At 56.7% G+C, this 24131-nt stretch overlaps 2 protein-coding genes across 5 annotated transcripts in view; both read right to left on the bottom strand.

The window, feature by feature from the left end:
• The window catches only part of FLT4 (fms related receptor tyrosine kinase 4), a 58290-nt gene extending 44501 nt beyond the window's left edge, over positions 1-13789 (bottom strand). For all 3 annotated transcript variants that reach the window (XM_064672065.1, XM_064672066.1, XM_064672067.1), the window contains exon 1: positions 13339-13789. In XM_064672065.1, coding sequence (XP_064528135.1) covers positions 13339-13774 — 436 coding nt within the window. In that variant the 5' untranslated portion in view covers positions 13775-13789. The remainder of the gene's footprint in view (positions 1-13338) is intronic.
• A 3831-nt stretch (positions 13790-17620) lies between these two features.
• On the bottom strand, positions 17621-23523 carry LOC135422676 (zinc-binding protein A33-like). 2 transcript variants are annotated; one of them, XM_064672063.1, is made up of 7 exons: positions 23505-23523; positions 22641-22915; positions 21943-22038; positions 20082-20315; positions 19680-19699; positions 18804-18919; positions 17621-18712 (listed from the first exon to the last, which is right to left on the bottom strand). In XM_064672063.1, exons 2-7 carry the CDS (start codon positions 22911-22913, stop codon positions 18168-18170), a joined length of 1284 nt encoding a protein of 427 aa, XP_064528133.1. In that variant the 5' UTR covers positions 22914-22915; positions 23505-23523; the 3' UTR covers positions 17621-18167. The 2 variants fall into 2 exon arrangements, with proteins under 2 accessions (XP_064528133.1, XP_064528132.1); XM_064672062.1 differs by lacking the exon at positions 23505-23523 and adding an exon at positions 23037-23383.
• Positions 23524-24131: the final 608 nt, after the last annotated feature.

The following is a 24131-nucleotide window of genomic DNA, read 5'->3' as shown; positions in this document are numbered from 1 at the left end:
GTCCAGCACCTGGCACACAGGCATTGTCAGCACAAATGGATGGCCAGGATGGGCCAAGGACACCCCCCTATGGGCCCTGGGGGTCTGGGATCCCTGGGCAAGTGGCTTGGGAAAGGTTTGTACTGATGCTTCCTCCAGTTCACCTATTTGGGTTTGCTCAGGAGTTGCATGACCATTGCAGGATTCAGAGGCTAATTCCAGCCTGTGACTATCCAGGTGTAATCCCAGCAGCTTTGCTGGGCTGAGGTACCTCTGGCAGCAGTGGGTACAAACCCATTTGGCCACTGAGAAGAAACATCAGCCCATCAGCAACAAAGGAAATTTCTATCCACTGCTTCTCATGCCATACCTGATGGAGTTACGGGGTAGATGACACAAACTACCTTTTCATGCAACTCAGCTAAACTGTGGATTTTGCCACTGTGGGATACCCCCCCAGAGATTCCAAAAGAGAGATAAGGTCCCAGAAGGCAAGTCACTATCAGTTCTTACACACAGTGATCAAGGGAGACATCCATGTCCAGGAGTCTCTAAATCACTCATTGCCACAATACAGTGGGTACGTTAGCGCAGGATCCCCCTGCCCACAACAGGGCATTGTCTGTCCCTTTTCCTGGAGTCCCAGATGCCCACACTGAGGCTGATGACAGCCCAGGCAGAGCCAGGACCAGTTCCAGGGCCTGGGCAGGGGCTTCCACCCGCACCAACCAGACTTTGCTGCATGGACACAGAGGAAGGGAAAAGCCTGAGAAACAGCAGAGAGGAGATGCTCAGATTCAACACCATCAACTATGGCTCCATCATGAGCCATTCCCAGAGGCTCAGGTGAACTCCTGTCGAAGCAAACTGAGGGTGTGCTGCTGGAGGAAGATGGAGTTCAAGCTATGTGAGGCCTCAGCATCTGACTCTCGCTGGGAGATGAGGAGGCAGAGGCAGCTGACCGGGAAGTCAGACGGAGCCTGAGGGTCGGCACTGAGCGCAGAGAGAAAAGGGCAGCAACATTTGGAAGGAAAAAAGCAAGTCACAGGTTTGCTTTTTCCTTGATGTGTGTGGGCTTAATTGCTGGCCTTTGAAGTTTAACTCTTCCCAAGACTGTTGGCTTATGGACAGGCTGAGCAGGACACTGAAGAAACCCCTGTACCCCACTCAGGGCAGGTTTCCCCCATATGAGCAAAGCCTGGGGACCCTGCCTGCCTCCTGCCCAGCCTGCTCTGCCAGGCTGACTGTGCTGGGCTTTTTCAGGGGTCTGCAAGCCATGCAGCTGGGCTGGAAGGCACTGTACCAAGTGGAAAAGACCCGCTCCTCAATCTTCATGTCCCTGGAGTCTGCATCCAGATGTTTGCTACTTAGCTGTGAACTAAAATCAACTCAGAGCCCTCAAACAAAACAGCTGCCCTGGAGCTGGTAGTGCCTGTTCTCTGCAACACAACCCACCCTCAAGTTGTTCTCCAGATGCAGAGTGCAAGAGAAGCTGATGGATGAACAGGGTAAGTGGGGAAAAAATAGTTTTGCAATTAGATGATTACTTGGCCTTGGCAAACCTGGATTCAACTCCCCATCTGCTCCAGGCTCCCTGCAAGCCCATCTTGCAGCTTCCTTTTACCTCCATCCCTGCCTGAGTCACAGAAACTGGGCTGCTTTCACTTGGAAAAACATATACTTGTGCAAGAAAGGAGAAATCCTTATGCCTTCTGGTTAAAGATAACAGGGAACAAAGAAAATTAATTTGTCCCAGAGTCAATGCAACATGAAAAAGCTACATTAGACTTGGATGGGTCCAGAAAGTAGGAAGCACAATTGAAATGCAGGAGGAATTTAAACTTCCTGATTATCAAAGCAGGGGTTTCAAGCACCAAGTATAATCTAATCATAATAATAGTAATAATAAAGCAAAGGGAAGAGTGGTCATGGGCACAGAGAGAGCTGCTGCCTGGGGAGCACGAGCCCTCCTCCGGCTTCTCACATGCACACCTGCACGTGCACACACAGCGTCTGCACGACCCCTCTGAGGGGTGGGCACGAGGGGAGGCAGGAAGATCACAGGCACACACTCTTCAAAGGAGAATTAGTCATCAGAGGTAGCGGCAGAGGAAGGAAGGCTCAGGTACGAGGTCAGACGTGCACAAGCAGAGAGGGCTGACAGAGGAGTTCTGAGTGTTCACTGCAGATCTAAGAGCCCTCCTGGCGTCTGCACGAGCAGGACAGGAGGTGGAATCCCCGGAGTAAATGCACCTACAGCACGTAGGAGATAAGAAATTTCAACCCTCCTGGAAAACACCGCACAGCTTGGCTTTCTGCCATCCTTGAAAGCAGCCCGAGCTGCCCAAACCCAGAGCCTTCCCTGATGTGGTTGATAAAAATCTTACTCTGTTCTCTGAAGAATCCCCAAGAGAGATGGGCTCTAAAGAGCACAGCAAATCTCTCCCCCCACACAGGGCTCTGTTCCTTACCCCCAGGTCAGTGATCCCATCTGCTCCCTGCTGGGCAAAGAGACTTAAAGGTGGAGAGACTCGGAGCAGTGGGAAGAAATCTGGCCCCATGGGGCTGTCCAGGGCATTGATGGCAAGTTACAGATGCACGCGCTCTCAGTTTCTCTTGGCACAGAGCTGTTACCACAAGCCAGGACCTGCTGCAGCAGGAGATGATAATCATCATCTCTGAGAGCCAAAGTGTATGGGGGCATTCTTATCACTTGAGATTAGCTGGCTGTTTAACATCTGCACAGATTTCTCTCTCCACCTCCACATAACACCCCTTGTGCATCTATGAAACTAATTTAATTCCCTTCCAAGAAAGGCTGAGTTGGAAATGTCACACTTTGTATATCATAGCACAATTCCTACAATGAAACGCCCAGCCTAAATGGCAGTGTTGGACTCTGGCGCTGTTTGAAGGCCAGTCAGCTAAACCCTCTTCTGCTGCTTTTTAAAAATAGCTTACAACAGGGTGACCAAGTTTCATAAACACCCAGTTACTCTTGTTAGTACTCAGAGCTGACTGTTTTTTCCCGTTCAAAGGTGCTTCCCTTGCCACGCAGCGCAGTGGGAAGAGCACGCAAGCGGACGCGATGGGAAGGAAGCGTTTACACATGCTAATGACTTCCACCCAAGGAGCACAAGTGCTCACAGGGAAACGGTGCTAAAGAAACAACACGACACTTCCTTGGCTGTCCCTATTTGGTCCCCATGAGGTACTTGGTGCTCAGAGCCATGGGGCGAGGCTGGGGATGGCCTTTCCAGCCCCATGGGAATCCAAGGCGTGAATGAAGGGAAGGCACGTTGGCTTGGACCACAGAGGCAGGAGAAGCCATTTGGCAGCGGGGCCATTTTGGCACCACACTGGACCAAGGGGTTGAGGACAGATACTGGCCCTTTCCTACTCTCAACAGTGTGGGTCCAGAGACCAGAGTCCTTCCAGGTGCCACTCAGGTCATTTCACCATGCACATCTCTCTTCATGCCAGAACAAGTTTCCTAAGTTCATGTGGGGCCCTGTTTATTTTTCTTTTTTTTTTTTTTTTTTTTTTTTTTCTAAATCCACTATTGTATTAGGAGTGTTTTTCTTTTGGCAAAGGTTACCGTGGGGCCAACGCTGTGCGGAGTCTCCTGCCTTCCATCACCACTACAACCTCTGAGCCGGAGCTCAGCCCGGCCAACGCCGCTTATCTTCAATGAAGGCAGGCTTGGATTTCCCCCGCCGTATAAAAAATAGATCCAGGCACTCCCCCTCTCCCCCAGTGCATTCTTTGAAATGCCACCCAGGCCTTGTTATTGCTGGGAGGCTGGAAAGCCAGGGATTAACTGCCTCAGGCTGCACCAGGCTTTATTTGTCTAAGCAGCCAAGGGTGAGGAGCGGCCATAAATACTGTGAAATGCTGAGCACTGTGGAGGGGCAACGCAGGCACCTTGGAATCAGGGATCACATCTTGGGCTGGGTGCAATCCTGGTGCGACCCATTTCATTGGAAAGGCTCTTGACTCCCTACAACACAGGGGCTTTGAGGGACATCAAATTCCATCACCATGTGTTCAAACTAGGGAGGCCAAGCTACCCCCGTGTAGCACTAACAGTGCTCTGTTGGTCCCTGTAGCACAGGAGTAACCAAACATGGTGGTGAAAATCCCACTTCAACTCTGTCACCCAAGGGGACACATACTGAGTCTGAGCCTGCCTGCCTGCCCAGAACAGGTAGCTCCCCTTCCATTGTACACTGGGATGCCACAGCACAGAGGGGAGATGAAGACCAGGATATGCCCTGATCCCATCCCAGCACTGACAGTGCTGCCAGAGCCAGCACTTACAGCCCAGGACCCATCAATTCTGACAGTTTGGCAAGAGCCAACAAACCCAATGAGGAGCCATCAGGCCCAGACACACACTCCACTAGCTAAATCACTTTACAAGGCATTGCTGAGTAACTCCACTTGGAGGCAAGGTGCTTGCTTCCCCCCGCTTCATCCCAGCACAAGGATCATGCACCACTTGCCCAGCAGTGCGGGGATTTCCTTGGAGTGGACGTCTGCATCTCCAGTGGGAGCATCCCACTGTACAACTGGCTGCCATTCTTTTGGGACATGCCATTAAACCTCTGCCCTTTGCTTCCCGAGGGCCAGGGCCTGCAGTGCGGTGAAGGGATGATGGGCACTTAGACCCAATTACACCTCCCTGGGGGCTCTGCTCCGGCTGGGACAACCCACAGCGTGAGTGATGGATTCCTGCGGGCGCTGGATGCCGTCACCTCTGCTGGGTGCGATTTCGCTCGCTGCCATCACTCTGAGCTGGCAGCTTCCAAATCTGAGCATAAACCACAACTCGTGCCCAACCTTCTTAGCTCAGTAAATGTCAAGATTTACTGTCGTTCATGGAAACTACTGACTTGACCTGCACTATCGTATTTATTTTTTTGGGTCACTACATCTTCCATCCATCTCAGTGGATGCCAGTATTTCAGAAATAGGGAAAACAAGTCTTGGATGGAGAGTCAAGCCTGAAGCCAAACCTCACTGTAGCACACTCGTGCGTGTCTGTGCATACATGTACACACTGTCCCCAGCCAACACATGACCTTTCACACACAGGGAAACCAATGGAGAGGTTTCCAGGCTCTCCTACACAGCCTTGTGCTTTCTTGGGGAATAAATGAAACCAGTAAATCTTTTACAGATTTCCCTGTTGCATGGAGAGCTCATGTGCCTCTGTAACTCAGAAAGATGATGGAGGAACCCAAACACCTCCATGGGTCTCATGAAGGTGCAGACAGACCTTCACAAACCTGTGGAGCCACTGCCCAATTCAGGGCACCTGGCTGTGCCCTGCAGGGTCTGACAAGCCCTGACAAGCCCAGACAGCAGCCAAAATGGTGAACCCACTGCAGGGTGGGGAAGGACCCCAGAGAGGAAGGGGTGACCCAGGGGGGAGGCCTGGCTGCCATGGTGGCTGGTTACCATCAGCCACTCAGCAAACCCATCATGAGATTGCAAATTCTGTACAAACTTCCCACGTGACACAATCACTCAGGGGCCAGATCCTGAAGCCCTTCCTTCTCTCTTTACTCAGACCAGTCTCCACCGAAGTCATTGAGACATTGGCCTAAATACAGCTGAAGGACCTCAGGATTTGGCCCAGTAATAAAAACTTCCTTCCTTTGTCTACTGCTCACTCCACACGATCCCACTACCTCCCGGCCTCCTCCTGGCCACGTCTCCCGAGGCTGGGGCCGTCAGTTGTTTTGGTCAATGCTGCTTTTCTGTTTTACCCTCGGCCAGACAGTGCCTGTCCCCTCACACAGCTGTGAGCTGCTGAGGTGGAGGGAGCCGGGGTGGCCAGTGAGGAAGAGGGGGGATTGTGGGGTTAAATTCAACTTGGCGGAGGGACATGGTGACATGGATGTGCGGACATCGTGCAGGCTGGGGGCAGTCTCAGCCTTCACCTTCCGAAAGGCAATTCCTTCAACACCTCCTTGAGGATGAGTTGGAGCATCTCCAAAAAAGCCTTTCTCCTGTCCTGCTGAGCGTAGAGCAAGTATCTTGGGCTCTACACCAAACTTTTATGTGAGGGACTGGGTGAGATGACTCCTACCCAGGAAGGTGTAGCAGGAAGTTAACTCATCTTGCTGCAGTGGCATCTGTGCATCACACTAGGAAGTGACACCATAAGAAACACGTATGATTTTAAACAACTTGCAATATGAATTTTTCTGCTTTTTCTGCCTCAGAATAGCCAGGGGGATGAAAAGCCCTGTCATCTCCCATGGGTACCTCATCCCCAAGCATAGCCATCTGAAACGTGCACTGAGGTTTGGCACAGGAGCTCCTGCTTCCTTCCCATGGCCACCAGCCTTGCACACACCTGTGACACAGACAGAGCAGTATCTGAATACACAGGGACTGATACAGCAATTCCCTTCACACCAGTCTCCCTCCTTGTGCTGCTTGCTGACAGAAAGCAAACACAAAAGGAAATTGAACTCGGCTGAAGGGAGAAGCATTTGGTCCTGCAGCACCAGCACATTTGGATGATCTAAACCTCAGTCCTGCAACTCACAGATGCTCATGTGGGTGACCTGGTCATACAGTGGATTGCTTAGAAAGCACCAAATAACCCCTGCAAGTTCCTACTGAAGTCTTACATCTTTCAGTGAGATTTTTAAAATTGCTCAGCTAAAGCCAAAATCATCAGATGCACTTCAGAGCGTGCAGCTCTAATTACCCCAGGGAACACAGAGCTCTGAGCAGCAGAGGACTGGTGATCTCAGGGTGCAAGACTGTGGTGTTGCCTTTGCACAGGTCTGAGGGAGTCCTGTGCCTCCCAGCCCAGCTGAGCCAGCTCACCATGTCCTGTTTCCCAACGCAGAGCACAGCAATGCCAACCTGGACATTCCACAGAGTTCAATGCCCTGTCCAGTGAAAAGGGCTGCTTTGCTTAAGGCTTGTTCTTGAAAAAATACAGCCTCACTGTACATTCCATCCTTTTAAAATACATTAATTGCCATGGAAACAATGCTGGTTTTGGTATGGGAGCAGCCTGGTGGCCTCCACAGATGCAAGATAAAAATCAATGGATACGGTGACATACAAGCTGTATTTCAGGACCTTTTGTGGTTTTGAGGCTGGTCACCATGGGCACATATGAGAGAAAGGCTCAGACACTAACAAGATGCCAACTTCCATAAAGAGAAAGCCAGGGACAATAAAATATGCAGGAACATCTCCTTTGCAGTGTTTATCTGCTTGGGCAGAAGGTTCTTGTATGGGAGCTGCTTCCAGGACTGATGTGTGTGCTCAACTCTTGGCACTGGTCATCACTCCCAGCTCCTGCTGAAACATCCCAGCCCTGGCTGCCCTTCACATCCTCATTGCCAGTGAGTACAAAGTCTCACCTGGTCTCAGACCTTGGCAGGGTGGCTTTGCTCCATGCCTCCCCTCTCTCCATCCACGGCCCTTCCCATCAGTTCAGATGCCTCACCAAAAAGAAAGGGAAAAAAAAGCCAATTAAGCAGCACTGAGGGGGTTTGTACACAAAGCAACACAAAGGGAGAGGCTGCGAGTGCCCTTCCCGCCCTGCCCGCAGCCGCCCCCAGGAACCCGGTGGAAAGGGCAGCCCTGGCTGTCCCCTCCTGGAGAGGGGAGCACTGCCCTGTTCCCTGCCATGCCGCCCATCATAAAGGGGTCCCTGAGCTGTTATCAGGCAGTGACAGTTTCCGCCATCAGATTCCTCCTGTCCGTCAGGAAAGCTAAATAAGGAACATCGTTCAGGCGGCTGCAGGAAGAGGGGAAATGCAGGGACATCCGGCCCAGCTGCCAATTTTTCCTTTCCCATGAACCACCACTGACCTCCACCAAGGGAGAACCTGGACACCCAGCCTGGCATCGGCACTGCTCCTCTTCGCTTAACCCTTCCCTGGGGGATGCCCTGATCCCTGGAGCCTGCCAGGCAAGTGGCCTCGCTGTGCAGGGCAGTGTGGCCGTGGTGTGACAGTGCCTGGGTGCTGTGTCACCAGCACCACAGACCGAGGTGGGTAGACCAGGTGCACCAGCTGGTGTTTGCCCATCCAGCTGGAGCCACGGCCAGGAGAAGGGTTAACCCCTCCAGACCTGCACTTGGATAGGCAGCTACACCTTGCATGGTGGCAGCAGGTCCCCAAAGCATCAGTGATCTCTCGACCACTTCCCTCATTGCATACACTGAGACCAGGAGTGGAGTTGAACTTATTCTCTTGCTTATCCCTCTGAAACAGAACTGGGGTTTTCCAGGCTCTCCCAGGAGTTGTAAGCAGCTCTGGCCTGGCTGCTGTAGACAGGTAAAATCTCATCTCCTCTTTCTCTCTGCTCACACCAAGGCTCTGCCCATCAGTAACAGGGACCAGGACGTCTGCAATCCACTCATCCCTTTCTCATGTTCCTTCCTGGGGACAGCCCTGGGCTCCTCACTGCTTTTCACTGTAGGGGAGGAGGAGCAGGGGCCTGGTTATTACGTGCTTAGATAAGGGGAGACCACAACACTTGCTCAGAGTATCTCTTGCCTTTCCTCACCATCCCATTCTCTCTGTTTTCCCAGTTTACAGTCTTTTACTGACCCCCTAAACCAATCCTCCCTCATTAGCACATGATGTCTGTTCCATGGCACCTCCAGGCTTGGTCGCAAAGCCTGCGTGAAGGATCCTCGCCCTGGAAGGAGGGGGCAGAAACACAGCAAGAAAAACAACTCACACGTGGGAGAATTTGTAAAGTGAAATACAAATCGCTGGCTGAAACCTGTTTCTGCTACCTCAGCAGGGAAACGACTCCAGGAGAGACTCCGAGACTCCCCACTTAATATCCTCAGCTTATAAAACTTAGTGGCAGTTTCTGCACCGGCTGCCACGGGGCCGGGTTTTCACTCTCCTTCTGCTGAACTTGCACCCAGAGATGGAGCGATTTGCCCACAGCCCCTCGACAAGACGAGTGGCCAGGTTGGGCTCGAGGGCTCACGCCCCATCGCCGACTTGACCACCCGCCATCTCCGCTTCCACTGTTCTGTGCTAACAATGAGGCACCACAGATGGGCAATAACGCCGAAAACATCAGAACTATTCTGACCAGAGAGAAAAAGCCCCCCTGGGACCTGGCTAACCCCCTCTTTTAACAACGTGAAACAAGAAACAAAGGTCTGGGATAGCCAGAGGCAATAAAAATCCTGGAATTCATTTAACCAGTCACTAGATGCCAGTGCAGCTGCAGCAGTATTTCTTTTCCTAATGAAGGACAAAAGATAATTCCAGCTCTCGCCCAGGGCAAGGCTCAGCTCTGGTCCCCCCAGCAGACCCTGGCACACATCAGAGTGCCCCCCACAGCACTCAGCGGATGTGGGACATGTACCTGGCTGCCCGCTGCCCCTTGTCCAGCTGGAGATTTGCAGGAGCTGCAGGGGTAGCTGGGGCAGGTCAAGGAGAAACTGGACACCTCTGGCTCACAGTCCAGAGCGAGAAAGAGGGCTTTCAGCTTTAACTAACCACCTGTGGACTTTTTCCTTGCAAACTCATCTGTTTTTCCATACACAACTGTCCATGGACCCAGACAAAAATCTCACACCCACAGGGCCCCATGGTGATGAGCTCCACTGCTGTGTGGCAGTGTGCAACAAGCCACCAGCCTCCCACTACACTCCACATCCTCCCAGCACAGGAACCCACCAGGAACTGCCTTCTCTGGGTGAGCTGTGATTTTGCAGCCCTCAGTCGCAACGCCCCAGCCCGTCTTTCCCAGCGGAAGAGCCCAGTGACGTTTAGTCATTCCTCACACGGAAACCACCACGACTGCTGGCTCCCCACCCTCCATGGGCAGCACAGCCTGAGGGGTCCGGTCACCACAGGGATTTCTGCTTCTCCTCACACATTCGGGACCCCTTGGGATCCCCATCACCTCTGGCTTATTGCAGCTTTCCCCCCTCACTAGTTTAAATATACAGTTCCCCCAAACTGGGAGTGAGGGAGCCCCCCACCTTGCCCCCATTTTCTGATGTTTTCAGCTGGCTGTTTCAGCCTAGCAGGCTGAATGCAAAGGCACCCTATTTATTTGGAAATGCCTCTGCTGTGCCAGCTGGAGTGGCTGAGGAGAAGGTGGGTGAGGTGGGTGTTGTCTCCATGGCTCACCTTGATCCCCAAAACTGCTGAGCTAGGCAGACCTAGCTAGGGGACCCACCAAGAGCCCCCTCCTGCTCTGCAAGGCAACCTCCTGAGTGCTGCGGATGCCTCGTACGGCACTGGAGAAACTGCTGCCTGGCCACGGCCCCGTCCTGATGCCGTTCCCGTGGGATCCCGCTCTCCCTTTCCCTCCCCAGGAACTGCCTTGGGACGCCGGGAACAGCCTGTTCCCTCCTGGCCGGCTGGGAGCACCTGCCCTTCCCACGCCTGCCCTGGAAAACACCACACCAACACGGGGCCAAGAGAAACCCTGGGGATAGCGATCCCGCTTGGAGCAAGCCCATGGGAGAGAAGCAGCAGAGTGGAATGGGGCACGCTGGAGGAAGCCCCCTCCACCCCATCTGCACTGGCTGGGCACATTGTGCTGCTGGGGGAGTGTCCCCCTGCCCAGACGTCAATTTGAGCTCAGCAACTGACGCCCTGGTGGGTGTTTGTGCAGGCACTGAGCCGTGGGCTCGCGTGCCTGTGCCAAATCCCAGGGTGGTAGTTGCAGCCCACTCACCCGAAATCATCCTTAAGCAGACAGCAGGGCACAGGTGCCATGGCTGGCCCCTCCTTGGCAGCCCCCCAGGGACCACGGGCTGCATCCCTCCCATCACACACCTCCCCTTGGAGGCCCTGGCTCTGCCTCGTCACTGACAGCGGCCGGGTTGAGCCTGAGCGGGGTTTGCTGTGCACTCCTGGCTGTTGCACGAAAGGGTGTTGCTGAAACGGCCCATGTTTATTACTTGCAATAAAGCGACTGCTTCAAATCCCAGCTGCGCAGGCAACTGTTGCTGCTGGCACGGTCAGCGCGGGGCTGTCCGAGCGCCCGGCCGGGGGGTCTGTGTGATCCTAGAGGGGGGCAGGCAGAGGCAGCCAATGCAATCGGCTCAGGTCCTACACAAGCACGGGCCCTTCCGTCACGCAAAGGGCATACGCTCTTGGAAGCAGCAAGCCAGTGTCCCCAGCGGGATTATTTGGCTGCGGGATGCTCGGCACTGCTCTGTGCCCACAGGATGCTGGCTCAGGGAGTACACACTCTCATCACCATCCACAAAGTGTTACCTCAAAGTGCCCTGGGATGATGGGGCTGAACCTCTGCCTGCTCCCCACATCTCACTGGCTGCACAGGGCAGCTCCCCAGCTCCACTCCATCCTGGGAACACTGTGGAGCTGCAATGTCTAAGAGCTGTGTGCTCTTGCTGGCCCATAATCAGGCACTGGGGTGCAGGAACAAGAAGGACGCAGTGCCAGAACAGACCTTTCACGATGCTGAGATGAATATTTCATCCTTCCCAGGTGGAACAGTCTCACACCTCCATCCCTACTTTCAAGGGGAGCAAACATTTGCACCCAGTTGGGATTATGACTAATGAGGAATTCGTGGGTCCTTCACACACTGGCAAATTGATCTCAGGTAGAACGGAAGAAGAGGAAGCAAATTCCAAGGGTACAATCCCCCAGCTGAGCTTCACATTGCTCTCCGTTGCTGCACTAATCAGGCAGCACCAAGAGCTTCAAAGCTCTGCACAGCCCTGCGCTGACGAGGCCACACAGCACGCAGCTGGGCTGGCCAGAGCCTCCCAGGCACTGCTCCCGCACCTCCAGGAGATGAAAGAACCTGGGAAACAGCTCCACAATGCTTTACAAATTGCTAACAGGAGAGCTTTGAACAGTTGCAGCTCCTGCCGTGACTCCACCAGCAGCAGGTCCCTTTCTGTCCGGCCTCCTGGAGCTCCCGCTGAGCTCCAGCAGCCTGCTGGGTCCTTCAGCCCCGCAGCACCAGAGCTATCAGCAGTATTTTGGGCAGAGCAGGCTGATAGTGGTGCTGCTGGTGATGCTGTCTGTGCCGCACCTCTGCAGCCAGACCTGCAACCCTCCCGTGAGCTCACTTCAACAACAGCAGCAAATGCCACCAGTGACAGTGAGTCACTGAGCAGAAGCTACAGAAAATTCTATTTATGCTCCCAAAATTCATCTTCCCATGTTGGACGCTTCCACCATCACTAACTTTCTCTTGGTCTTGCTCTGATTCGGGCTGTAAATGCTCTACTTGTGCAAGCAGGAGCTCCTCTGGGAGTAGCTGCTGGGGTGCTCTGTCCCCGCTGCCGTGGCAGTGCCTACCCAGCTCTGCCCTGCCCCACGGTCTTTGCTCTCTGGAAGGGTGTTGCAGCCCCATCTCTGCAGTGGCCCCACACCCACCTGGCCCAAGATATGGCCGAGGGTTTGACTCTCTGCCCAACAGCCTTTTGCCCCAGAAGCGTGATCTGCCTTGGGTGACTTCCCAGGCAGACCAGAGCTGGGAGAGGCAGGCTGGACAGCATGGTGTGGACCCCCGCCTCCCCGCGCCTTCCTCCTGAACGCGCTGCCCGGCACTCACAAATTAATGACCCTGTGCGTGAAAAAAATAAATAAACAGAGCCCAGACTGGCCTCCAGCCCGTCCTCTGGCCGAGCGCGTCCCCGCGCAGGGACATCCCTCCCGCGAGGGTCCCTTGGGGTTTCTCCCTGCTCGCAGCGAGACACCCGCGACACGACCACGGCGTGGGCTTCCCGCGTCCACGGACCCCGCGGGGACCGCAGCAGGGTCCTCCCGTCCCGTTCTCTCGCTGCGGGCACGCTGTCACCGCCGTCGGGGACACCCGGGCGGGCGCCGCGGCGCGTCCCGGTCGGGGATGGGTGACCCCGGAGCGGGCAGCGCCGGTCGGGGATGGGGAACCCCGAGACGGACTGTGCGTGTCCCCGTCGGGGATGGGGAACCCCGGGACGGATTGTGCCTGTCCCCGTCGGGGATGGGGAACCCCGGGACGGATTGTGCCTGTCCCCGTCGGGGATGGGGAACCCCGGGACGGATTGTGCCTGTCCCCGTCGAGGATGGAGAACCCCGGGACGGATTGTGCCTGTCCCCGTCGAGGATGGAGAACCCCGGGACGGACTGTGCCTGTCCCCGTCGGGGATGGGGGAGCCCGGGACGGGCAGCGCCGCGGCACGGCATATCCCCGTCCGGGGTGAGGAACGCCGTGGCGGGCAGTGCGGGTCCCTCCGGGGTCTGGGGGACACACGGATGGCAGCGCCGAGTCCCGTCCCGTTCTGCCGGAGCAGCCCCGTCCCCAGCGCGCCCGCAGGTGCGGGGCGGGCGGCAGAGCGGGCAGGGCAGTCCCGCAGTCCCCTCAGCTCACCTGCCTCCGAGACAATGCCGAGCCAGAGCCAGAGGGGCAGCGTGCAAACTCTCCTCATCTCCGGGGCTGCCGGCAGGTCCGTGCGATGCGGAGCGGTGCGAGCGCCCCGCGCCCGAGCTCTGCTCCCGCCGCGCCCCAGCTGCGGCGACGCGCGGCGGCGGCGGGCGGGGAACACCGGGGCCGCTTCCTTTTCCTCCGCCCGCCCGGGCCGCCCGCCGCCCTCCGCCGAGCCTCGGGGCGCCGGGCGGGCGGGGCGGGACGGGGAGGGGCGGGCGGGGGCGCGGAGCGGGCTGGGGGGTGGGCGCACCTGCGGCTCCGGGCACCAGCGGGGGTGCGCGCATCCCTCCGCACATGAGTGTCTCCACCGGTGTGCGTGGGTCTGCCCCCCTTGCAGCTGGCAGCGTGTCCCCCACCTCTGTGCGTGGGTCTGCATCATCCCTGACCCATGGGCACATGAGCACCCCCACACCTGCTTCTATATTCACACCTGTGTGCACCCCGTGCATCCCCCTGCACCTGTGTGTGAACGCCTGCACATCGCCTGCTTTCCTGTCTGTGCCTGCGTGCACATCCCAGCCTCTCAGGGCAGAGGGAATGTACACGAACACCCTCTCACCTCAGTGTACGTACTCCTCGTGCGAACGAACACATCTCACACCTGGCTGCACGCACACCTTTATGCCTGTGCACCCCCCCAGCTCCACACCTCACACCTGCATGCACACCCCTAGGCACGCAGTGCTGCACACACCCCCTGAACCTCCATCCTCCTGCACCCCCTGGGGCACACAAAGGCGCACACACACTTGCACCCCTACTCTTTGGGGGTGCGCTGGGGGCCCCAACTCATGCCGTCCATCCCTGCACAGGGCCAGCAGCGCGGGGCAGCCACGTGGCCCCCCAGCACCGCTCCACGTGGCACCTGCACCCCTCTCTGGCAGGTGTGCACCGAAACCCACACGCACGCCCATGGCATTGGCAGCCGAGCGGTGCCGCCCCACTCGTGCCAGCGGCGCTGCCCCCGCACCGCTGCCACTGCCAGCGACAGCGGCTCCGGCTCGAACGCGCCGCAGACGGGGGCGATGGCAGAGTTTTAGGAGTGCACAGCCCTGGCCAGCTGCCTGCGCACCCAACGAGCGCTGAAGGGATGAATTAACACGGCCCCGCGCTGCGCCCCAGGGGGTTATTAATTATGCTCGCTTGTAGTCAGCGAAGAAAGAGCCTGAATGAGAGCCATGTGCTCGTGGCTTCGAAAAGGCATGAAAACTTCTGGTGCACTCAGCTGCTCGCGCTGCCAAACCTGCTGAAGGAATCACCCACTCCCCCTCCCGGAGCCCTCAGAGGGACCCCACCACGCAAGTCTTTTTAGCCAACACACCCCATCCCAATTAGTGAGTTTTTAACCCTGACGGTGCTGACTGTATCACTCTTCGGCAAACTCAAATTGGGTCACCTCCACCCTTGATCCCAATGGAGAAGAAAGCAGCCGTGTTCCTTCATCCCAGATGGGTATCCAAGCTCCTGCAAGTTTCTGGAGATAGATTTTTAAAATCCGCCATGATAAGGGAGAGCTGGGGACAGCACAGAGGGGGAGCACTGGCCACCACTACAGGGTGAAGAGCTGAGATTGTGGGATCAGAGCCCTTCCCACTGCTGGGGGCTGTGATCAGAGACAGGACAGCCATGGGGCTTCCTGCCATGGCAGTATGCCCATGCTGGGGACTGCATCAGGGGTCATGGTGCCCTTAAGACATGAGCAGCAAGGTGGTGAGGGGTGGACAGTGATGAGGGGATGAATCACATTGCACTGCTGAGCTGCTGGACAAAATGCACAGTCTGGAAAAGCTGAGTGTGAGAGGACCAGAGGGTCTGACCCAGAGTTGAGGGGGGGGGGGGGGCGAATCCTCTGGCACCCAAAAAATCAAGGAATTTTGGTGTCCTCCATCCCTTGAAGTCCAAACGTGGCACTGCACAGGTGGTAGTGGCCAGGACAGGCCCGTCCATGCTGCCATCTAACGGCAGGACACCAGGGAGGGCTCGCCCCACGACGGCAGGGAATTTTCCATCACAAACACAGGGCGACTGTGGGACCGATGGGACCTTTCCATTGTTGCCGCCCTGGGAAACAAAAGGATCTTATTTTAAAATCTTGTCCCCCTTCCAACATGTGGGGGGACCCGAGGAAGCAAAGGCTTCCCCAAAGCACATGATAAAGACACAGACAGGTCACAGCGGCGGTGGCAGGGCAGGAGCTGCTGGACACTGGAGCCTCAGCATGGCTGTGGGAGAGGGACACTGAGGTGGCTCTGGGGACACCGAGGGACAAAGCAAAGAGGTGACCCACAAGGAAAAGACAGCCTGGTCCTGGAGGCAGATGGCAAGATGAAGAATCTGGATGCTGGAGCACAGGGGTGCTTCATCCCCATGGTGCCCACTCTCCCATCCCCAACCCCTCCTGCCTGAACCCAGGGCCAGGCCCAGTTGGTCACTGCATCCCTGTGGTTCCTACTCCATGGTGCTCTGGTTTGTCAGTGAAATGAGTCTTTTGGGCAGCATTTAGTGGCAGGCAGCATTTCCTCACTGGGCTAATGCTGCACGGCAGCTCCAAGCACTGTTTTCCCTGCATGTAGGAGCCATCGTACATGCTGTGTGCGGGGCAGAGGCTCTGCCTGCCCCAGCCCTGCCCCTCCAGCAGGGCCAGGCAAGGCCATTATATCCCAAAATGTGGCACTACCTCAGTGCAGCACACCATGGCCACCACGCACAGCCCGGCAGAAGGAGAAGGAAGGATGTGCTTCCTCAGGAGCCTGCTCAGCCCAGGGATTTGGCACGAGCAGGTTTGGCTGCACCCCAGCTCTGCCTTCGGCACTGGGGAGGTGTGGGAGGTGGCAGTGGTGGCACTGGCACACATCCCAGCCCGTGCCACACCGGCCCACGGGGCACAGGCAGTGCCGGGCAGTGGGAGCTGGCAGACAACAGCCTGGCTTTGCTCGCTGCCTGCCAGTGCCCGGCATATCTGCTTCCCCTCACACCTCGGGGATGCTGCCTGCTGCTGCCCATCCTTACCTGCCTGCAGTTTGGGGGCAGGTGGGGAGCTGATGGGTTTCAGCCCCCCCAGTGCAGCTCCCTGCTGAGATCAAACCAGCCTCGCCTTTCCACTGAGCCTTCCAGCCCTTGCAGGGGGTAACAGCTCCGCTTGCAGCAGCATTTCCAAGCCAACAGCTCTTTCTTCTCCACTCTTACTTCAGCTCAGGCTGGGGGGCAGTGACAGGAGGAAGCAGGAGCTGGGAGAGTCCAGCCCAGGGGCTCAGTAGAGAGGGAGCAGAGCTCACTCACTGGCTAAAGGCCAACCAGGGGCCAAGAGGGAGTATAAACCCATGGCACCCCCTCCAAGTACACTCGACCCCTGAGCAAGGCCACAAAGAGCAGTGGCTTCCCAATAACTGGGTCCCTTCTGCACCACCTGCACCCCAGGCTCGCAGAGCCCCTGAACAGGACAATCTGCAGCACGGGACATCCTCCCCTCTGGTTTCTTCTCCTGCCCTGGCACAGGCATTAGGCACTCCCAGCCCTGGCACACTGCAGCAGTGATGCACAGGAACTGGAATGTTCTTTGTGGCACGGAGAGGGGACAGGGCCCCTGTGCCACCCCCTGGACAGGCGGATGGGCAGTGAATGATGTGCTTTGGCAAGTATCCCTGTGTCCAGCTGTGGGAGCTGGAAAGCCTCACACCTGGCCCTTCCCACACTGCAAAGCCAAGCCTCTGCCAGAGGTGTTTGCAGGCTCCAGCCAGCATTAGGGTCTATGCAGGATCAGGGGAGCTCTGGCCCGTTTTGACCCTGGAATGGACTTCAGTTGGATAAACATGACATTTCCACCCACTCCAGGCACTGCCATTCTCCCTCCTATCCATCACCTCCAAGAGCCAGGCTTGGACTCATCCCAGCACCTCCACTAACTCGTGAGTGAGGCACTGACACTGCCAGCACTCCCCAGGAACAAACCACAGCAGCCAAACCCCCTTGACTTGCCCCCCAGAAGCCTCAGGCTGCCCTCCTGCAGGGGCAGTGCTGCCAGTGGGGCCACGGGGGGGCTGATGGGCAAAGATGGATTGAATTTGGCATAAAATGTGACTTCACAATTTTCACAAATCCTTAACACCCAGCCACACCCGACATGCAGGGGTCAGGGGGCTGCTCTGTGCCCCCAGGCTGTCCTACACCCCTGAGCTGCAGATCCCCCCCCAGCACGAAAGCCCCGAGCAGGCCTGGCAGGCAGCACTGCCTTTCTAATTTGCTTTAATAGTGACCGAGTCGAGGGGAGGCAGCGCCGCAGTCCCGGGGCTCCAGCAGGTCCCACGCTGGGCACGGAGCTCCCTCTGCTGCCGGCCCGGAGCCCTTGCCCAGGAAGCTCTTCCAGCAGAGGAAGCCCAAGGCTGGGATGTGGAATTGAGTGTCAAGAGGCACCTGATGGTGCTCTGGGACCGCGACCCTCCTCCACGGGGCTTATGGGTGGGAGCACAAAGGGACAGGAGGTGCCAGGAGCCCTCGGGAACGTCCACTGCAGTCCTGGGGCTGCTGTTACTGTACAGTGCCATGCTCAGGTATAGGAGGTTGTTCTTCCAAGGGGTGCCAGGAACCTCTGGGAATGCCTAGTGGCAGCCACAGCTCATGCCAGAGGGAAGGGAGGGCAAATGGGAACTTCGAAGAGACTCATCCCTCTCCTTCCTCTCAAAACTGAAACCAAAACAGCCCCTCCAACACCTATCAGGTCTGTGTGTGCACAACCAGCCCCCAGCACTGCCCCAGGCAGGAGCCAGGCCCATCCCTCACAGGGCCAGGTGGCAGAGGCGCATGGGCTCCATGTTGTCCCTCCCGTCGCTGAAGCAGGTGCTGAAGAAGGGGCAGTATCTCTCTGCAGAGACTTGGTGGAAGGTGAAGAGGTGGGACATGTTCCCAGCGTTGAAAAAGGTGACAGTGCCCTCCTCACAGTCCAGGAAGACCCCCACTTTCCGCAGGGGGCGGTGGGGAGTCAGGCGCACCCAGGGGGTGGCGGTGGCCCAGTATTCCGTCCTGTTCCGCAGGCGGAGTGTCCAGTAGCCATTCTCTGGGCACAGCTTGACCTTTGCTGCCCGGTCTACAGTCTCAGCAGCCACACCCAGGTCCCATTTGGTTTTGCTGCCCACCCAGACCTCCCAGTAGTGCCGGCCGCTGTCGAAGGCCTGCGAGCCCAGGACGTTGACACACTGACGGAAGCGCCGGGGGCTGCTGGGGACAGGCTGGGCTCGATTCCTCTCTGTCACTGCTGTCAGGTCTCTGGAGAAGATCAGGTTGGGGTGGGCTGACTCAGGGTCGAAGGTGAGTGGGGCAGGAGCTGTGGAGACATCAACCATGGCATTTACTCTGCAGAGCATCCCTGGCCTGCTACCACCCAGAACACCCACCCCTCACACCGATGTGCTCACCGGGGCAGATGGAGCGCAGCATCTGTCTCCAGAAGATGTACTGCAAGGGGCCACTGTGGCTGTCCCTGTAGTGCTGCAGGTCCAAGGCAGGCTGGGTCTCCACATGCACAGAGGGCCTGGGGCAGAGAGCAGCAGTCAGCCCCTCTGCTGAGCTGCTGTTGAGGCACGTGGGGAGAGCATGGGCAGGGCTGCTGCATGGGACAGATTTGGTAAAGATGGGACACAAACCTCCCTGGCAGCTGCTTGCACTGCCCGATGCAGGCCTGTCCCCACAGCAGCAAGTGGCTCAGGGCAGAGGTGTCCGAGACAGATCTGGCAGCACTGCTCGTGGAGCAGTGATTCCCAGAGCAGACCTGCACCCAGCACACCCCTGCACTGGTGAACAGGCCAGGCCTGTGGAGCTGGGCTGCCTCCCAGGGAGGGAGGAAGGGGACACAGACACGCTCCCCTATGACAATTCTGGCCCTCAGCTACTCCCAGCCTCAGACAAACCTGCACCTCAGGGTCAGTTTTGCAGCCTCACGAGTAGTAAGAAGCTAAGAAAGGGTAGGGAGAAGCTGAAGCACCCAAAGTCTGTTGCACCAGCCTTGTTCCTCTTGCAGCACACTTGCCTCTTGCACCCATTCCAAACCAGCATGTCTCCTCTACCCACTCTTCCAGCCCAACCACCTCAACACACATGATGTTCCCTGGGAGGAGCATCCAATGTTTGCTGGGGACCAGCCTCCCCCTTGCACAGCACCAGCAGGTTCCTGAGCAATGTGTGATGCTTTAAAAACTTGGGATGAGATAAAATGCCTCTCCCAAGTGGTCCCAGCCAGGGACAGAGATAAGCTCCTGAAAAGGGAATCAGCTTCTTTCATGCCAGACACGTACCTGATATCCAGGCTCTCCACCTGCAGTGAGAAGCAGAGAGAATTAGCAGTCACTGTCTGTAATTTATGCAGATGCACAAATAAATTTCTTGTCCTGCCTCCTGCTGACGTGCAGCACAGAGAGAGGAAACCAAGCTACCAGGACCCCCTTCCTGGGGAAAACTGACTGGGCACTTGGACAGAGAAGCAATAAGGCTCCCAAGACGCATCATATCTGAGATCACTGTATCCCTTGTGGCTAAAGCCTCCAGACTCCAAGGGATTGGGTAGATAATCTGGAGGGATGGTAATGAGAATGACTTCCAGGTACAACTTAATGCTGTCATTTAGGACTCTCCCCATCCCGAATTCAGATCCTGAAACATCCCTCAGCCTCCTACCAGGGTCAGCCAAGTAATCTCACCTCCAGCAATGACACTTCTTCCATCTTGCCCAGGGTCTGCTCGACATGCTCGATGTCCCTCTGCAGCACTGCCATCCCCTCCTCCAGCTGCCCAACGTGCCCGTGCAGCTGTGCCAGTGACTGCTCCTCCTTCTTGCCCAGCTCTGCCAGCACAGCTCTCTCCTCTTCCTCCAGGATCTGATGAAGGCGAGCAAACTCGGCCCGGATCTTGAAGTTCAGCTCCCCAGACACCTTCTGAGGAGAGGGAAGAGGCAGAAGATGAGCCCAACAGCTGAAACACAAGTAGGCCCACAGGATGGCTGGGCCTGTTACTCTGCTTACAGAGCCCTGGAAATTTGAGTCTTAGACATAGCCATGACTTTTTTGGATGGAGAACAGGACACAAGGAGAAGTTTTGAGGCTGCAGAGCCAAAGGGGAAAACCCCAAAACTAACACAGAAAAAAAGCTCTACCAAGGGCTCGGTCACCTTAACTAGAAAACCCTGCACACAGCCACAGCCTTCCCACATATCATCAGGAATTTGCCTGTGGGCAAGACTGGAGCTCTCTAATTTTTCCAGAGCTGCAGACTCAGCTGTTCTGGTTAGTTTGGATTTATTTCACATCATTCCAGACTGTGGGCAGAGCTGCCTGACACTGGTAACTTGCTCTCTTTCTCAGATGGCCCTGGGGAGCTGCACAGACTAATCTCAGTCATTAAGGCTGATAAAATCTCATTCAGCTCTTTTCAGAGGTCACTTTTTTCCAGTTGTTTACTTGGCCAGCCAACCTTACGGTGCTCTTGCAGCCTTCCTGCCTGTTTACAAGAGACAGCCAATGAATTTTTATTTTCCCAATTTTTAAGCTTTTAATCTCCAAGTAAAACCTTAGCCCTCTTATTTTCTCAAGGAGTGCTTCCTGAAATGCACACCCCTTTCTCCCCACAGGAAGACTACCTCCCTCAAGATACATCTGAAGCTTCACCAGCCTCCCTTTGCTCTAGCAGGTGCTTGTGCTGACACACCAGAACCGTACAGGACATGCAGGGCCTCCCTGTTCCAATTTGCACCTTTACTCTTGAGACACAGCCCTTGCACAGCAATGGGACAACACGTGCTTATTTGCTAATACTTCTTCACTAACCTCAAAGGTCTATTCCACATCTGGCAGTGGACAGAGGTAAGAAATGGTGCAGGCTGGGGGATCAGAGGTTCCAGTCAGAAGACAGTCTCCCATCAGTTTAATCTCACCTCTGAACTACTTTCCTTTTCCTTAAACTCACCTTCCTTAGCTTTCAATACTTTTATGCCACCCAAGAAGGAAGCACAGTCAGTCTGTGGCTGTTCTTGCTTCCCTGATTTGTTCAAGTAGGGAGCCTGGTGCCTTTCAAGCTCACAGAGAGCGTTCAGGCTCCTCACATCACCTCAGAGCTTTGCAGTGAATCCAAACACCGTCCTTGTGATGAGGCCACCACTCGTGTAGTGCCAACACTGCCGCTGACCCAACTCCTTCAGCTTTGCTGCCACCCCTTCAGACACACGAGAGGATTTTAGAGCTGCCAAGGATTAACAGCCTCCCAAAGAGGCACCACTGCAGAGCCAGAACAGGCTGCTCAGCCCACAGCTCTCACCATGTCTCAGCTCTGCTGCACTTTGTAAACACTGCACTAATGAGTGCTTAATGCTCTTTCCAAAGCCCCTGCTGAATATCCAGCAGTGATGGGCTTTGGCCTGTGTGCAGGGGAGTTTGTGCAGATCCCCTCATAGTTACTCATTTAGATTTTTACAGGAAGCTGAGCTAAACCTCAGCTGAAGTGCTACACAGACCCTCTATGAACATTGACCCAGAGGCTGTAGAAAGAGCAGCTCCCTCAGGGCATTACCGTGAGGCCACAGATCTCCTCCTGCACCACACGCTTCCTCTGCAAGAAGTTCTCCATCTCCTTCTGACGAGCTTGCAAAGCATCTTCCAGGTGCTTCTGCAGGAGGAAAAGAAAGTAAGGAGGCCATTTCACTACTCTGCTGTGAGTCAGGAGCAATCCCAGTTCCTAGGGTCAGCATTAGGAGGAGACTGCAACAGGATCTCATATAAAGACTGTAAGGAGGAGCAAGCACCCGATGCACAGGGAGAATTACGTGTATGTGCATGTAATGAATCCCATTTATTTTTAAGACTGGGAGCTCCAGCCTGAGAAATCTCTTTGCAGAAGCTTTAAACCCTGTTTACTGTGAATTGAGTTGTGCAGGGACTGTCCCCTCAAGCACTGTACCTGGCACAAGCAACCTTCACCCTTGGCTGCATGGTCCCTACATGAGAAACAATGAGGCTGTGATGGGAATCAGGAACAGCAGTGACGGAAACAAATGCAAAAGCAGGAAGGGTTCAGCAGACAGACAGCTGGAAGGAAATAGGGAGAGGGAATGAATGAGGAAGAGACACAAATGTCACTGCACTTGGGTCAGGTAAGGTGTCGCAGTGGAGGAACTGTCTGTGTGAGGAGGGGGTGGTGGGCTCGTGGTGGCTGCACAGGGCTCATGTGGCACCTGTCCCCTGCTCCCCAGCCTGGCAGAGGCCACTCACCTGCATCTTCTGCTGGTGCTGGGCAGAGCCGCAGAGCCGCACCTTCTCCACCAGCCCTGCCAGCAGGTAGTGGGTGCGGAACGCCCGGCTGGGGAACTCCCGGCGGCACTGGGGGCAGGAGGGGATGCGGGCACAGCTGTCCCAGTAGCCCTGGATGCAGCCCTTGCAGAAGTGGTGCATGCAGTCCAGCATGACGGGCTCGCTGAAGAGCTCGCAGCAGATGGCACATGTCAGCTCCTCCCGCAGGCTCCGGTCCTGGCTCCTGCCCGCCATTCCTGCTGGCACACAGGTCCCACCATGAGGTTCCTGTCACCACAATCCCCAAATCCCCTTCCCGCTGGGATGGGGCGGACTTCTGTCTCTCCCGAGCACTGGGGCAGGGTTTGGCTACCAGACCTCGGGTGGGAGGCACGGGATCTGCCCAGGCGTCGCACTGGGTGTATCCAACGCTGGAAAGCCCCGAACTGTGAGAATTACAGAGCAGTCCTGGCCCAGGGTCAGTGCCTTTGCAGAGGAACAACTTTCTGTTTCCCGTCACTTCAACAAAAGTGTTCACAGCGTTTGACAGGGCCCCAGGGAGGGGGTCACCTGGCCCCAGGGCCGGCAGTCCCCACCTACACCCCGGGGAGCTCCGGGGTCAGCCACGCACCGTATGTCGCACCCCTGCAGCCCGAGCCCCGCGGCGCGCCCCGGCCTGCAGCGCGCCCCGCCCGCTCCCCCGGGCGCACCCCCGGCCCTCCGAGGTCCCGGGGAGCTCCACCGCGCTCACACCACACCGTCCCGTCCCGTCCCGTCCCGTCCCGTCCCGTCCCGTCCCGTCCCGTCCCGTCCCGTCCCGTCCTGTCCGCGCCGTTCCCGCAGCACCTCCGAGCCTCCCAACTTGCTGCCTCCGCCCTGCCCCGCCCGAGGATTGACGTCCGCCTGGACCAATCATCGCGCGGATGGACCGCGCGCCCGCCCGCTCATTGGGTGAGATCTGCGGAGGGGCGGGACGGGGGTCCCGGCATGTGACGCGATCACGTGCGCGCGCGCCGGGACCGGTGGCGGGGCCTCACGCGCCGTCCGCGGGAAGGCGCGTGCGGGGCGACGGGACGAGACGAGATGGAATTGGAGTGGACTGCCCGCACTGACCATGTACTGCCCCTGCACTGCCCCTGCACTGCCCTGCACTGCCCCGCACTGACTGTGTACTGACCATGTACTGCCCTTGTACTGCCCCTGCACTGCCCCTGTACTGCCCCTGCACTGACCGTGTACTGTCCCTGCACTGCCTCTATACTGCTTCTGTACTGCCCTGCACTGACTGTGTACTGCCCCTGCACTGCCCCTGCACTGCCTCTGTACTGCCCCGCACTGACCGTGTAGTGCCCCTACACTATCCCTGTGCTGCCCCTATACTGCCCTGCACTGTCCCTGCACTGCCCCTGCCTTGCCCCTTCACTGCTCCCGCACTGCCCCTGCACTGTCCCTGCACTGCCCTGCACTGCCCTG

Source organism: Pseudopipra pipra, chromosome 15, assembly GCF_036250125.1.
Source record: "Pseudopipra pipra isolate bDixPip1 chromosome 15, bDixPip1.hap1, whole genome shotgun sequence".
NCBI classification, from domain to species: domain Eukaryota; kingdom Metazoa; phylum Chordata; class Aves; order Passeriformes; family Pipridae; genus Pseudopipra; species Pseudopipra pipra.
Note: the sequence above shows the minus strand (reverse complement) of the source record. Positions and strands in the feature narration are given on the sequence as shown.